This window comes from Schistocerca serialis, chromosome 5, assembly GCF_023864345.2.
Source record: "Schistocerca serialis cubense isolate TAMUIC-IGC-003099 chromosome 5, iqSchSeri2.2, whole genome shotgun sequence".
NCBI lineage: Eukaryota > Metazoa > Arthropoda > Insecta > Orthoptera > Acrididae > Schistocerca > Schistocerca serialis.
The window spans coordinates 599,905,957-599,923,346 of NC_064642.1; the positions used below are offsets into that span (position 1 = coordinate 599,905,957).

At 45.7% G+C, this 17,390-nt stretch overlaps 1 protein-coding gene across 1 annotated transcript in view; it reads left to right on the top strand.

Annotated features, from left to right (window-relative positions):
* Positions 1-17,390, top strand: part of LOC126482125 (lutropin-choriogonadotropic hormone receptor-like) — a 367,911-nt gene that overhangs the window by 334,938 nt on the left and 15,583 nt on the right. Inside the window, exons 14-15 of the mRNA XM_050106101.1 lie at positions 1,737-1,965; positions 12,195-12,477. Coding sequence (XP_049962058.1) covers positions 1,737-1,965; positions 12,195-12,477 — 512 coding nt within the window. The remainder of the gene's footprint in view (positions 1-1,736; positions 1,966-12,194; positions 12,478-17,390) is intronic.

Below are 17,390 nucleotides of genomic sequence, written 5' to 3' on the forward strand. Positions count from 1 at the left end.
TAGTTCTGAGAGCATTATCCCGGAGCTAAGCGCACTCGAGCGTGGGAAAATTGTTTGTGCTCGTATGGGGTGCTCCAGTAACCAAGGTCGAAGTCTTTGCTGTTTCAAGAGGCACAGTATCGAAGATTTGTACCGCATACTGGGAAAGAGGAAAAACGTTCCAGAATGAAATTTTCACTCTGTAGCGGAGTGTGCGCTGATATGAAACTTTCCTGGCAGATTAAAACTGTGTGCCGGACCGAGACTCGAACTCGGGACCTTTGCCTTTCCGCAGTATCCTTTCTTCCAGGAGTGCTAGTTCTGCAAGGTATGCAGGAGAGCTTCTGCGAAGTTTGGAGGGTAGGAGACGAGGTACTGGCGGAATTAAAGCTGTGAGGACGGGTCGGAGTCGTGCTTGGGTAGCTCGGTTGGTAGAGCACTTGCCCGCGAAAGGCAAAGGTCCAGAGTTCGAGTCTTGGTCCGGCACACAGGAAAGTTTCAGGAAAAACGTTCCGCTGTGCCGGGTGATCGTGAGAGCTGATCATTGGAAAGAACAACTGTTACGAAGGTCACTGCAGAAGTAATTTTCATCGTCATGAAATCGGTCTCCATCAGAACAACACGAAGGGAGCGCTATAAGGAGGGAATTGCACAGCGTGCTGAAATTTGTAACCCACTCATCAGTGATGTAAATGCCCTTAAAAAGACCTTGAATCGAAGCCACAAAATCTGTACGATGGAAGCAAGTCATTTTGTCGGATAAATTTCGTTTCACACTGACGCCACTTTCTGGCCCAAGTTACTTCCCATTAGTGAAATACGGCGGAACTCTATGGTAATTTGAGCAGCCATATCACGATATATTATGGGCCCCATAGGTACCCTGCAAGGTCGCATTACTCCAAAAGATAATGTGGTTGTTTTTGGTGGTCACTTCCAGCTATAACGATTGTAGCCCAATGGTGATTCTGTGTTCCAGAACGATAGGGCCCATGTTCCCAAAGCTCGTATCGTCCAGAACTGATTTTGAGAGCAAGAGGATGAACTGCCGCGTCTCCTCAGACCACCACAGTCACCAGTCTCAATATTATTGAACCTCTGAATTCTAATTTGGAGAAAATAGTGCGTGATTCACCTCCACCAATATTAACTTTTTTGGAAGAATATTGGTATAAGATTGCTTTGAAACCAACAGGGCCTGTATTTGTCCATTCCGAGACGACATGAAACTGTTTCGAATGGTAACGGTTTTCCTAAATCGTATTAGGCATGGTGTTGGGTTGTGTTTGCGAAGTTTCCGTACTTTTGTCCACCCCCGTACACAAGTATATTCTTGGATCGCTTGAGAATATTGCTGCAACTATTGTCACAGCTCGATTCCTTCCTTCATCCGTCTTTAGTCCCTGACACGTTTAACATTCGCGAAATGCTTCCGTGGTCGCTTGTTTTCTGTGTGCGTACGCCGAACTATCAAAGATAATAATAACGAGCGTATGGCATTGGTGGCCGAGAGACCCCTCACGGGGCGGTTCGGCCACCGCTCCACACGTTCTTTAACGCCACTACGGCGACTTGCGAGTGAATGAGGACGGAATGATGACGAAAGACACACAACACCCAGTCATCTCGAAACAGAGAAAATCCCTGACCCCGCCGGCAATGGAACCCGGGACCCCGTGCGCGGAAATCGAGAACGCTACCGCAAGACCACGAGCCGCGGACTACCAAAGATCTTTTGGTGTGTTGTGTGTCGCCAGGTGCGGGCTGCCAGGCGGCTGGGGTGCTGACGGTGTTCGCGTCGGAGCTGTCCGTGTTCACGCTGACGGTGATCACGTGCGAGCGCTGGTACACCATCACGTACGCCATCCACCTGAACCGCCGGCTGAAGCTGCGGACCGCCGCCAAGATCATGGCCGCCGGCTGGTGCTACGCCGTCTGCATGGCCGTGCTGCCACTGCTCGGCGTCAGCAGCTACTCCAAGACCAGGTCTGCAGCTGCTCATTTCCTTCGCCATTCAGTGTGCTGCAGTTTGTACAGCAATAGAGGTGGTATTACGAAATAATTTGTTTATTTATTATCCTGACGAGCAATACATACCTTAAATGCTCCACGAGCAATACATACCTTAAATTTTTAATCGTACTTCTGTTTGAGTTACATACGTATGAGAAATTATTACAAAAAACAATTACCAACACAATAATAATAGTGAATAAAGTAATAATAATAATAGGCATTGGTATAATAGTAAGACTAAAGGACATTAAGAATAAGTATAGTATTGATTAGATTGCACAGTTTGAGCCGTGCTTAGTGTCACCAGAAGCGGAAATCATAAGATTGAAACGACAGTGACAATAACAGTAAACTATCATAACAGCGCTTGAAACGTCTCCATAGAAAAATTAATGAATTACTGTGCTGGTAAACCCCATACGTTATTTGATTTTCAAACAGCTGAGCAAAACTGAACGTACTCATACATTTCTCTCTTTACTTATTCTGATCATCACTAAACCGACGCACAATAATTTTAGCGCAACGCAATCTGACTTTCAATAATCCCTACAAAAGAATGGCCCTGACTAACAATAACCTATACCTTTCATGAATCACTTACCTCACAAAAATCTTCGTTACTCGAACTACTGCAATACAGCGAGCGCCAATACTGCCAGCTCAATAAAAGATTCTATTTACTGAAGGCACCAACTACTGATAGGCATAGTTAGCAAATGAAAGATTTTGATAGAGAACAATGTATTTACCTTAATAGTGTTCAAAAGTCATTATATATATATATATATATATATATATATATATATATATATATATATATATCAGTTCATGACATCCAGTCTTACAAATTTACTGTCTGTGATGGACACACGTCCAGATCATCCGCTCTCAAAAAACTCCGACATCTCTCTCCCCACATCCACCACTGCTGACGGCTCACCTCCTACTACGCAACGCTACGCGCTGTTCACATCCAACTACCCAACACTACAATAGCGAATATTCCAACAATGCCAACCAGCCGCAGACTGCACACAGCACAGCCAGTGATTTTCATACGGAGCGCTACGTGGCGTTACCAATATGAAAATCTAAACAGGCTACTTACACGCTGTGTAGACAAATGGCAATGAAAAGTCATTGAGGAAATGCAGGTGATGTGGGGCAGGGTGTTGACGAGTGTGAGTTGCAGACAAGTAAACAGAAGAGGTAAGTATTATGACAGAAAGTGGGCCATTATCTTTCTCATGAGATTAGAAAGGAATTCAGTTTCTCTCGTATTTTGAGGAAGTTCGTTCCAAAATATGGTTACCGATACAGTTTATGTTTTTGAAATGATATGTTGTGTTATAGAGAGGATTTTATTTAGTGGAAATGGTATATTTAGTTCAGGTGGTAGTGTTAGTGTTGAAGATAACTAGCAGCACTGCAATCATTCAGAAACCGATATGGCAAACATTGTGTATGATAATCCCTACGCCCATCGGGTCGAGCCATCATAATTATTCGTGTCCAGGAGTGACATGATCGAAGCAGCGAATGTCTTGCGGACTGCAATGCGAGATGCCTATAACAGTTTCCACAACGAAACTTTGTCTCGAAACCTGGCAGAAACTCCAAGAGATTCTGGTCGTATGTGAAGCATGTTAGCGACAAGAAACAATCAATGCCTTCTCTGCGCGATGGCAATGGAGATACTATCGAAGACAGTGCTGCCAAAGCAGAGTTACTAAACACAGCCTTCCGAAATGCCTTCCCAAAATAAGACGAAGTAAATATTCCAGAATTCGAGTCGAGAACAGCTGCCAACAGGAGTAACGTAGAAGTTAATATCCTCGGAGTAGTGAAGCAATTTAAATCACTTAATAAAAGCAAATGCAGACTGTATACCAATTAGGTTCCTTTCGGAGTATGCTGATGCATTAGATCCACACTTAGCAAACACATACAACCGTTCGCTCGACGAAAGATTCTTACCCAAGGACTGAAATGTTGCACAGGTCAGAGCAATATTCAAGAAAGGTAGTAGGAGTAATCCACTAAATTACAGGCCCATATCTTTAACGTGGATATGCAGCAGGATTTTAGAACATATATTGTATTCGAACATTATGAATTACCTCGTGAAAACGGTCTATTGACACACAGCCAACATGGGTTTAGAAAACATCGTTCCTGTGAAACACAACTAGCTCTTTATTCACATGAAGTGCTGAGTGCTATTGATAAGTGATTTCAGATCGATTCTGTGTTCTTGGATTTCCGGAAGGCTTTTGAAACTGTACCACACAAGCGGTTCATAGTGAAATTGCGTGCTTATGGAATATCGTCTCAGTTATGTGACTGGATTTGTGATTTCCTGTCAGAGAGTTCACAGTGCGTAGTAATTGACGAAAAGTCATCGAGTAAATCAGAAGTGATTTCTGACATTCCCCAAGGTAGTGTTATAGGCCCTTTGCTGCTCCTTATCTATATAAACAATTTTGGAGACAATCTGAACAGCCGTCTTCGGTTGTTTGCAGATGACGCTGTCGTTTATCGACTAATAACATCAGAAGATCAAAACAAACTGAAAAACGATTTAGAAAAGATATCTGAATGGTGTGAAAAGTGGCAGTCGACCCTGAATAACGAAAAGTGTGAGGTCATCCACATGACTGCTAAAAGGAACTCGTCAAACTTCGGTTACACGATGCATCAGTCTAATTTGAAAGCAGTAAATTCAACTAAAAACCTAGGTATTACAATTACGAACAATTTAAATTGGAAGGAACAGATACAAATGTTGTGGGGAAGGCTAACCAAAGACTGTGTTTTATTGGCAGGACACTTAGAAAATGTAACAGACCTACCAAGGAGACGGCCTACACTATTCTTGTCCGTCCTCTTTTAGAATACTGCTGCGCGGTGTTGGCTCCTCACTAGATAGGACTGAAAAAAATTCAAAGAAAGGCAGCTCGTTTTGTATTATCGCGAAATATGGGACAGAGTGTCACAGAAATGGTTCAGGTTTTGGGCTGGAAATCATGAAAAGAAAGGCGTTTTTCGTTGCGACGGAATCTTCTCACGAAATTCCAGTCACCAACTTTCTCCTCCGAATGTGAAAATGTTTTGTTGACGCCGACCAACATAGGTAGGAACGATCACCACGATAAAATAAGGGAAATCAAAGCTCGTACGGTAAGATATAGGTGTTCATTATTTCCGCGCGCTATACGAGACTGGAATAATAGAGAATTGTGAAGGAGGTTTGATGAACCCTCTGCTAAGCACTTGAATGTGATTTGCAGAGTATCCATGTAGATGTCCCAATGTATCCAGGAGTTTATAACTTCGCTCCTAAGTCCTTTAAGCAACCAACAATTCTATTATACGCAAGTAATAATCGCCAATTCTAGTCAGCATGAATTCTCATACGATGGCGCCATAATCCAGTAGGGCGGAAATTGTGACGTAAGCTTCAGAGGAAATACAACTTTTATATTTCCGTAGTAAAGTGAGTGAATTTACGTACGAGGGCGTGCTGAAAAGTAATGCAACAGAATTTTTGCTGTGAAAACTCTTAAAGCTTTTTAAATAAGACAAACATTATTAATATTTTACATCCTTATTATTGATATATACCTATTTGTTTCTCAACTTAGTCACTCTGGCTATGAGCACATTTCCGCCAACGAGAGACTAGTTTCTTGATGCTGTCACTGTAGAATGACTGTTGCCGGAGCCACAACCTCGCCTCTGCTTGGACCACAAAGTGAAGACGTCGGAGTTGTTCTTTTAAGTTTTGAAAACATATGAAAATCGGATGGGACCAAGTCAAGATTGTATGGAGGTTGATTGAACCGAAGGCGTCGGATTGTGGCAGATGTCGCAGACTTCGAGCGTGGTCTGCCATTGTCATCCTGAGGGAGAGAGTGCTCCATATGTGGGAGTAACTCTTCGGATTCGGAACTCGATTAAAGCATACCGTATCTCACACACCGACATACGCTGACAGAGTAAAAAAAATCATAGTACCATGAAATAATTAACGCAGAGTAAATAAATTCCGGAAATACATTTCTCGAGGTAACATGTTTAAGTGATTAACATTTCAAGACCACAGGCTAATGTAAGCGCAAGAATAAAAATGGGTTAAAATGGCTGGTTGGTCGCTAAATAATACTCACACGGCCTTTCTGGACCCTTTTTCTTTTAATCATTACGCGTTTCGGGCTCTGCAAATGTTCAGATACCTGATGTCACATATACACTACTGGACATTAAAATTGCTACACCACGAAGATGACGTGCTACAGACGCGAAATCTAACCGACAGGAAGACGATGCTGTGATATGCAAATGATTAGCTTTTCAGAGCATTAGCACAAGGTTGGCACCGGTGGCGACACCTACAACGTGCTGACATGAGGAAAGCTTCCAAACGATTTCGCATACACAAACAGCAGTTGACTGGCGTTGCCTGGTGAAACGTTGTTGTGATGCCTCTTGTAAGGAGGAGAAATGTGTACCACCGCGTTTCCGACTTTCATAAAGGTCGGATTGTAGCCTATCGCGATTGCGGTTTGTCGTATCCTGACATTGCTGATCGCGTTGGTCGAGATACAATGACTGTAACCAGAATATGGAATCGGTGGGTTCAGGAGGGTAATACGGAACGCCGTGCTGGATCCCAACGGCCTTGTAGCACTAGCAGTCGAGATGACAGGCATCTTATCCGCATGGCTGTAACGGATCGTGCAGCCACGTCTCGATCCCTGAGTCAACAGATGGGGACGTTTGCAAGACAACAACCATCTGTACGAACAGTTGGACGACGTTTGCAGCAGCATGGACTATCAGCACGGAGACCATGGCAGCAGTTACCCTCGACGCTGCATCACAGACAGGAGCGCCTGCGGTGGTGTACTCAACGACGAACCTAGGTGCACGAATGGGCAAAACGTCATTTTTTCGGATGAATCCAGGTTCGATTTACAGCATCATGATGGCTGCATCCGTGTTTAGCGATATCGCGATGAACGCACATTGGAAGCGTGTATTCGTCATCGACATACTGGCGTATTACCCTGCGTGATGGTATGGGATGCCATTGGTTACGCGTCTCGGTCACCACTTGTTCGCATTGACGGCACTTTGAACAGTGGACGTTACATTTCAGATGTGTTACGACCCGTGGCTCTACCCTTCATTCGATCCCTGCGAAACCCTACATTTCAGCAGGATAATGCACGACCGCATGTTGCAGGTCCTGTTCGGGGCTTTCTGGATGCAGAAAATGTTCGCGTGATGCCCTGGCCAGCACATTCTCCAGATCTCTCACCAATTGAAAACGTCTGGTCAATGGTGGCCGAGCAACTGGCTCGTCAGAATACGCCAGTCCCTACTCTTGAAAAACTGTGGTATCATGTTGAAGCTGCATGGGCAGCTGTACCTGTACACGCCATCCAAGTTCTGTTTGACTCAATGCCCAGGCGTATCAAGGCCGTTATTATGACCGGAAGTGGTTGTTCTGGGTACTGATTTCTCACGATCTGTGCACCAAATTGCGAGAAAATGTGATCACATGTCAGTTCTAGTATAATATATTTATCCAATGAACACCCGTTTATCATCTGCATTTCTTGTTAGTGTAGCAGTTTTAATGGCCAGTAGTGTACTTTTTTATAGTGTTGCAAAATTACACATGTGTACAAATGGAGCTCCTATACTAACCTTTGATATGTAATGCATACCCTTTGGTACAAAGCGAACATACAGTTTTGATAAGGTTGTTAAGTAACATCAAAAGCTTCATAGGTTTTACAACTCGACACAGCACAATAAGAGTTCATCTAAACATGTGCGCTACTAACAGCTGAGTGAAGTGGCTGGTGGCCGTTCTCGCTTGGAGAACCAGTTAGCGCTAGGCGACGTACGCTGTGTGGCGCTGCCATCATGGCTGATGCTTCACTACGGAAAGAAATAATATTATGAATTGCAGAATTTATACAATTTTTCGAGAACAGTATATATGTTTTTTTTTCTTTTTTGAAGACTCAAAGCCAACTTGAATAAAACGCACCATGAGAACAGAGGCAAATTTGAAGTGACATGCTTTTTCATTAGGCATATTTACGTAAAACTTCAGACAAAAACGTGTCACATGAGGAAAAAACACAGAATGAACCATAAAATGTACAGATTGGCTCTGGCGTCATGGCTGACGCGTCATTACAAATAGCAGTAATACTATCGATTACAAAATTTATACAATTATTTTGTGAACAGTAATGTTTTTAATTTTTTTATCATAAGAGTTAAAGCCAACGTGAATTAATTTCAGCACGACAACAGAGACAACTTTAGCGTGACTCGCTTTTTCATTAAGCACACTAACGAAGCATCAGATTAAAACCTGTGTCATCATGTAAAAAAATACAGAATGGACCATAAAGTGTAGAGATGTGGCTCTGCTGTCATGGTTGATACGTCATTACAAATAGCAATAATATTATCTATCAATTACAAAGCACTCTCTCTCCGTCCTCAGACCACGAGTGTCGGACCATCCGACCGCCGTGTCATCCTCAAGGAGGATGGTGATAGGAGGGGCGTGGGGTCAGCACACCGCTCTCCCGGTCGTTATGATGGCGTTCTTGACCGAAGCCGCTACTATTCGGTCGAGTAGCTCCTCAATTTTCATCACGAGGCTCAGTGCACCCCGAAAAATAGCAACAGCGCATGGCGGCGGCCTGGATGGTCACCCATGCAAATGCCGACCACGCCCGACAGCGCTTAATTTCGGTGATCTCACGGCCCTGTCAATTACAAATTTTGTAAAATTTTTCATTAGCAGTAAATAATTTTTTTTATTTGCAAGAGTTAAGGCCTGCTAGGATTAATGGCACCATGAGGACAGAGATAACTTTGAAGTGACATGCTTTTTCATTAAGCAAATTTATGCAGAATATGAAACTAAAACCTGTGTTATGAGGTAAAAAGCAAAAAATCAAAATGAACCACAGAACGTACAGATGAACACAAATTCACCGAAATATAAATGAAAATGTCAGGTTTTTGTACGTAGTTTTAACCTGGATTTGTTCACCAGCAACTCGTCCAAACTGCTTAAGAACCACTGTCTATTGCTGGTAACCTGTGCATTATTTATTAAATCTCGGTTTAGACGGCGGTTAGTGTAAATTTCAATCTATTCACGAATATCCGGTGTTCTAACTTTTTGTTCCGAATGCTAAATGCCTAGGCTATTGACTGCAGACAGTGATTTTGTTCTCTAACGTGATAAACAATGGCACTGTTGTTGCTGCTATATGTGTGCTCCCTAAATCTTGTCTCAAACTCTGTACCCGTTTGGCCGAAATAAAAGAGATTAGATTTTAAATATTTTTATACCCAATTTCTGGATTTCTTTTACGGTAAAACCATTTCCTACCCCACATGAACTATTGCGTCAATTTTCCTATCACTTGTATCACTATCTATACCAAGTTTTACAGTTCGATAAAACATTGAAGTATGCTCGTTTACATTCTCTCGTGCCAATAATGCTCCCTCTTTCATACTGACTGATTTGACGGTTCGGTTCGCGCATGCGTCTACGAGGCATCCCGCACGTCTGCTCAAGTCACACTGATCCATTACTTTCGGTTTATAGCGACAACGAGAGCCGCAGGCACATTTTATCGGTAGGCGATCTTGCGCCGCCATATCGATGTCGTCCTTGAATGTCTCGAATGCTTATCGTTTCTGCAGCACATACTAATGTACATGTCCTATGAGTATGAACGTCCTCTCTAGTCGTTCAAATTGTTCTGTTTTTCTTGCCAATGACCTTCGAAGGACTGAGCTGTCCTGACCGATCCACTCAGCCTGTACACCTACATCTACATCTACATTTATACTCAGCAAGCCACCCAACGGTGTGTGGCGGAGGACACATTACGTGCCACTGTCATCGCCTCCTTTTCCTGTTCCAGTAGCATTTGGTTCGTGGGAAGAACGACTGCCGGAAAGCCTCCGTGCGCGCTCGAATCTCTCTGATTTTACATTCGTGACCTCCTCGGGAGGTATAAGTAGGGGGCAGCAATATATTCGATACCTCATCCAGAAACGCACCCTCTCGAAACCTGGACAGCAAGCTACACCGCGATGCAGAGCGCCTCTCTTGCGGAGTCTGCCACTTGAGTTTGCTAAACATCTCCGTAACGGTATCACACTTACCAAATAACCCTGTGACGAAACGGGCCGCTCTTCTTTGGATCTTCTCTATCTCCTCCATCAACCCGACCTGGTACGGATCCCACACTGATGAGCAATACTCAAGTATAGGTCGAACGAGTGTTTTGTAAGCCACCTGCTTTGTTGATGGGCTACATTTTGTAAGGACTCTCCCAATGAGTCTCAACCTAGCACCCGCCTTACCAACAAGTAATTTTATATGATCATTCCACTTCAAATCGTTCTGCACGCATACTCCCAGATATTTTACAGAAGTAACTGCTACCAGTCTTTGTTCCGCTATCATATAATCATACAATAATGGATCCTTCTTTCTATGTATTCGCAATACATTACATTTGTCTATGTTAAGGGTCAGTAGCCACTCCCAGGACCAAGTGCCTATTTGCTGCAGATTTTCCTCCATTTCGTTGCAATTTTCTAATGCTGCAACTTCTCTGTATGCTACAGCATCATCCGTGGAAAACCGCATGGAACTTTCGATTCTATCTATTAGGTCATTTACATATATTGTGAAAAGCAATGGTCCCATAACACTCCTCTGTGGCATGCCAGAGGTTACTTTAACGTCTGTAGACGTCTCTCCATTGAGAACAACATGCTGTGTTCTGTTTCCTAAAAACTCTTCAATCAAGACACACAGCTGGTCTGATATTCCGTAGGCTCCTACTTTATTTATCAGGCGACAGTGCGGAACTGTATCGAACGCCTTCCGGAAGTGAAGGAAAACGGCATCTACCTGGGAGCCTATATCTAATATTTTCTGGGTCTCATGAACAAATAAGGCGAGTTGATTCTCAAACGATCGCTGTTTTCAGAATCCATGTTGATTCCTACAGAGTAGATTCTGGGTTTCCAGAAATGACATGATAAGCGAGCAAAAAACGTGATCTAAAATTCTACAACAGATCGATGTCAGAGAAATAGGCCTACAATTTTGCGCATCTGCTCGACGACCCTTCTTTGAAACTGGAACTACCTGTGCTCTTTTCTAATCATTTGGAACCTGCCGTTCCTCTAGAGACTTGTGGTACACGGCTGTTAGAAGAGAGGCAAGTTCTTTCGCGTACTCTGTGTGGAATGGAATTGGTATCCCGTCAGGTCCAGTGGACTTTCCTCTGTTGAGTGATTTCAGTTGCTTTTCTATTCCTTGGACACTTACTTCGATGTCAGCCGTTGTTTCGTTCGTGCGAGGATTTAGAGAAGGAACTGCAATGCGGTCTTCCTCTGTGAAACAGCTGTGGAAAAAGGTGTTTAGTATTTCAGCTTTACGCGTGTCATCCTCTGTTTCAATGCCATCATCATCCCAGAGTGTCTGGATATGCTGTTTCGAGCCACTTACAGATTTAACGTAAGATCAGAACTTCCTAAGATTTTCTGTCAAGTCGGTACATAGAATTTTACTTTCGCCTACTTCTCTACTGACAACTCGAAAGCGAGCGAGGTGGCGCAGTGGTTAGCACATTGGACTCGCATTCAGGAGGATGACGGTTCAATCCCGTGTCCGGCCATCCTGATTTGGGTTTCCGTGATTTCCCTAAATCGTTCCAGGCAAATGACGGGATGGTTGCTGTGAAAGGGCACGGCCGACTTCCTTCCCCGTCTTTCCCTAATCCAATGAAACCGATGACCTCGCCGTTTGGTCTCTTGCCCCAAACAACCCAACCCCAACACTCCCCGGCTCCTTTTGTACTGGCAGGTGCTCCTGCAGTGGCACAATTCTTCTCAAGTACCAGGACGTACGTATGTAATTTAGAATGGACCACTAGATGCCACGTTACTAGAGTAACTGAATAACTGTCACAGGGCTAATGCGCAACTTTATGTCGCAACTTAAGTAGGAAACTTTTGATCAGATAATGCGTGTCGCAGCACATTATGTTCAGGGCTTTGCTTCAGTATGCTTCGGCCGGTGTCGCAACTGCGAGATACAGTGCAGCTGTTGCTCCCTACAGCCTGTGCCTGCCGCTGGAGTCGCGGACGGCGGTGGACAGCGCCTACCTGCTGTCGCTGCTGACGTTCAGCGTGCTGGCGTTCTGCGCGGTGAGCGCGTGCTACGCGCGCATGTACTGCGTGGTGCGCGGCGACGGCCAGGGCGCCGTGGCCCGCTCCGACGCCACCGTCGCCAAGCGCATGGCGCTGCTCGTCTTCACCGACTTCGCCTGCTGGGCGCCCATCGCCTTCTTCGGCCTCACCGCGCTCGCGGGCCAGCCGCTCATCGACGTCCCGCGCACCAAGGTGAGCCGCGTGGTCGAAAAGCACAGTCCACCGTAGCTCCGTCGTAACACACGAGCATTGTGTTTGTGCACTGGTCCCTTGCTAATGCACAAAATGTTGCTCGACATCTAGAAGAGCTCACTTGTCGCTTTCGACTGCTTTAGGTTCTGTATAAATGACACCTCGCGTCATGTGACACTCTTAAGGGGGGGGGGGGGGGTAGGACGTCAAACGGGCCGACTTGGAGCAGGAGAGGCATCACAGGACATTTTAATTTCCAGTCTCTATACTTTTACAAATAAATTCATAAAACTTCGTCAGCAAATGGTTCAAATGGCTCTGAGCACTATGGGACTTAACATCTATGGTCGTCAGTCCCCTAGAACTTAGAACTACTTAAACCTACCTAACCTAAGGACAACACACAACACCCAGTCATCACGAGGCAGTGAAAATCCCTGACCCCGCCGGGAATCGAACCCGGGAACCCGGGCGCGGTATGCTTTGTCAGCATCACCAGGAAGGATTCAGTATGCACACTCATTTTTTCACTTACTAATTGCTGCATTTGTTGCTTTAGGTACACTTTACTTCATAAGTTACAGAGATTCTTCGGTGAATTTTGCACAGCATACATACCATACTTACAGCTGTATGAAACTCTAGAATTTATTTAATTTATGAGAAAACGAATGATCTGTAGTATTTTAAACTTCATGTATAGAAAAAACTAAAATTTTGTGGTTAATTGCCTCCATTTTTACCACAGTTCTTAATAGATTTGGAAAATTCTAGAGTTTCATACACCTTTAAGTATGGTTTGTAGGCTGTGCAAAATTCATCGAATCATCTCTCTTACTTATGAAGAAAAGTGTACCTATAGCAACAAATGCTGCCATTAGTAAGTGAAAAAAAATGATGAACTTTCACATGTAAAAAAAGTTACTTGGTTATGTTTTCGAACTTCCACTGCCATGAGTGTGAATCCTGAATCCTTCCTGGTCATGCTGACAAAGTTTTACGAATTTATTTGTAAAAGTATAGACAGTGAAAATTGAAATGTCCTGTGGTGCCTCTCCTGCTCCAAGTCGGCCCGTTTGACGTCCTACCCCCCATAACACTGAGGTAACTCAGAACGGCGAAATAGTGCGCATGTGGCAGTTGTCTATTGTAAACAGCTCAGTAAGACGGGTCGACGTCTTGAGAGCAGCCCTTCATCTCATGTTTCGCACAAAACTGGTAATGATCTTGCCCTCGTGCTACATTTGAACTTGGAGTCCTGAAGATGGAAATAACTCCGAAACACGTCATCCATACTTTATCGTGCCGCGCGGAATTAGCCGAGCGGTCTAAGACGCTGCAGTCATGGACTGTGCGGCTGGTCCCGGCAAAGGTTCGAGTCCTAACTCGGACATGGGTATGTGTGTTTGTCCTTAGGATAATTTAGGTTAAGTAGTGTGTAAGCTTAGGGATGGATGACCTTAGCAGTTAAGTCCAATAAGATTTCACACACACACACACACACACACACACACACACACACACACACATACTTTATCGTCAACAAAACCATTCTTCACCAGATGTGAATTTTAAAATTTTCCCGGCGAATTGACTGTTCAAACAAATTTCGGGCTTGCAGCCGGTCTTCGTTCAATACTTCCCACGATATTTCAACGGGGCATCTGCCAGTCACCTTCAGGTGAGCCGTCGCAGACTGGCGAAAACGTTTTTTTTATTTTTTTATTTTCTGTATTGTCATTTCATACCTTACAAACAAGGTAGGCTGGCAGCGACATACACTCCTGGAAATAAGAACACATTGACACCGGTGTGTCAGACCCACCATACTTGCTCCGGACACTGCGAGAGGGCTGTACAAGCAATGATCACACGCACGGCACAGCGGACACACCAGGAACCGCGGTGTTGGCCGTCGAATGGCGCTAGCTGCGCAGCATTTGTGCACCGCCGCAGTCAGTGTCAGCCAGTTTGCCGTGGCATACGGAGCTCCATCGCAGTCTTTAACACTGGTAGCATGCCGCGACAGCGTGGACGTGAACCGTATGTGCAGTTGACGGACTTTGAGCGAGGGCGTATAGTGAACATGCGGGAGGCCGGGTGGACGTACTGCCGAATTGCTCAACACGTGGGGCGTGAGGTCTCCACAGTACATCGATGTTGTCGCCAGTGGTCAGCGGAAGGTGCACGTGCCCGTCGACCTGGGACCGGACCGCAGCGACGCACGGATGCACGCCAAGACCGTACGATCCTACGCAGTGCCGTAGGAGACCGCACCGCCACTTCCCAGCAAATTAGGGACACTGTTGCTCCTGGGGTATCGGCGAGGACCATTCGCAACCGTCTCCATGAAGCTGGGCTACGGTCTCGCACACCGTTAGGCCGTCTTCCGCTCACGCCCCAACATCGTGCAGCCCGCCTCCAGTGGTGTCGCGACAGGCGTGCATGGAGGGACGAATGGAGACGTGTCGTCTTCAGCGATGAGAGTCGCTTCTGCCTTGGTGCCAATGATGGTCGTATGCGTGTTTGGCGCCGTGCAGGTGAGCGCCACAATCAGGACTGCATACGACCGAGGCACACAGGGCCAACACCCGGCATCATGGTGTGGGGAGCGATCTCCTACACTGGCCGTACACCGCTGGTGATCGTCGAGGGGACACTGAATAGTGCACGGTACATCCAAACCGTCATCGAACCCATCGTTCTACCATTCCTAGACCGGCAAGGGAACTTGCTGTTCCAACAGGACAATGCACGTCCGCATGTATCCCGTGCCACCCAACGTGCTCTAGAAGGTGTAAGTCAACTACCCTGGCCAGCAAGATCTCCGGATCTGTCCCCCATCGAGCATGTTTGGGACTGGATGAAGCGTCGTCTCACGCGGTCCGCACGTCCAGCACGAACGCTGGTCCAACTGAGGCGCCACGTGGAAATGGCATGGCAAGCCGTTCCACAGGACTACATCCAGCATCTCTACGATCGTCTCCATGGGAGAATAGCAGCCTGCATTGCTGCGAAATGTGAATATACACTGTACTAGTGCCGACATTGTGCATGCTCTGTTGCCTGTGTCTATGTGCCTGTGGTTCTGTCAGAGTGATCATGTGATGTATATGACCCCAGGAATGTGTCAATAAAGTTTCACCTTCCTGGGACAATGAATTCACGGTGTTCTTATTTCAATTTCCAGGAGTGTATTTATGCCGCTCTTCGGCCGTAGAAACGACATACACTACAATAGGAATACACAAAAACAAACATATATGGAGGGCAAAAATGGGAGACAAACATAATAAAAGAAAGGAAGTCGTTCACTGACGCACATCTCGAATAAAAAAATCGGTCAACGCTACACACAACGGAGAATACAGACTGTCACACGCGAACAGAGGAGCTCGGGCGAAGAGACACTGATACACTGACGGGACGACAAACACGAGCACTGCGGCGACGACCTCCGGTGCACGAAACGTACTGTTCACACAAAACAGCCAGGGGCCTGCCAGAGGGAAGAGGTTAGGGTAGGAGGGAGAGGGGGAGCGGGTTGATGCCAATGCGAGAGGAGAAGGGTGGGGGAGAGGGCAATGGATTGTGGAAGCCCAGGGGGGAAGGGGAGGGAGCGACAAAGAGAGGAGGGAGAGAAGGGAAAGAGGGTGCCCTGGAGGAAAAACACAGGGGAAGGAAGGGGAGGATCAAAGTTGGTAGGAGGGGTAGATGGAGGTGATGAAGGCGTCATCGGGGAGCGGGAGTTGGCAGAAGCCACCTTGGACAAGGGTATGGAGTTTGGAGAGATGGAGAGCGGGTGGGATGTTGGAGTACAGGTGTGGCAGTGAACGGGGGTGGGAGCGAAAACGTGCTCCGTTCCACAATATACAGGGTGTTACGAAAAGGTACGGCCAAACTTTCAGGAAACATTCCTCACACACAAATATAGAAAAGATGTTATGTGGACATGTGTCTGGAAACGCTTAACTTCCATGTTAGAGCTCATTTTAGTTTCGTCAGTATGTACTGTACTTCCTCGATTCACCGCCAGTTGGCCCAATTGAAGGAAGGTAATGTTGACTTCGGTGATTGTGTTGACATGCAACTCATTGCTCTACAGTACTAGCATCAAGCACATCAGTACGTAGCATCAACAGGTTACTGTTCATCACGAACTTGGTTTTGCAGTCAGTGAAACGTTTACAAATGCAGAGTTGGCAGATGCCCATTTGATGTATGGATTAGCACGGGGCAATAGCCGTGGCGTGGTACGTTTGTATCAAGACAGATTTCCAGAACGAAGGTGTCCCGACAGGAAGACGTTCGAAGCAATTGATCGGCGTCTTAGGAAGCATGGAACATTCCAGCCCATGACTCGCGACTTGGGAAGACCTAGAACGACGAGGACACCTGCAATGGACGGGGCAATTCTTCGTGCAGTTGACGATAACCCTAATGTCAGCGTCAGAGAAGTTGCTGCTGTACAAGGTAACGTTAACCACGTCACTGCATGGAGAGTGCTACGGGAGAACCAGTTGTTTCCGTACCATGTACAGCGTCTGCAGGCACTATCAGCAGCTGATTGGCCTCCACGGGTACACTTCTGCGAATGGTTCATCCGACAATGCGTCAATCCTCATTTCATTGCTAATGTTCTCTTTACGGATGACGCTTCATTCCAACGTGATCAAATTGTAAATTTTCACAATCAACATGTGTGGGCTGACGAGAATCCTCACGCAATTGTGCAATCACGTCATCAACGCAGATTTTCTGTGAACGTTTGGGCAGGCATTGTTGGTGATGTCGTTCTTCCACCTACGCTCAATGGAGCACGTTATCATGATTTCATACGGGATACTTAACTGTGCTGCTAGAACATGTGCCTTTACAAGTACGACACAACATGTGGTTCATGCACGATGGAG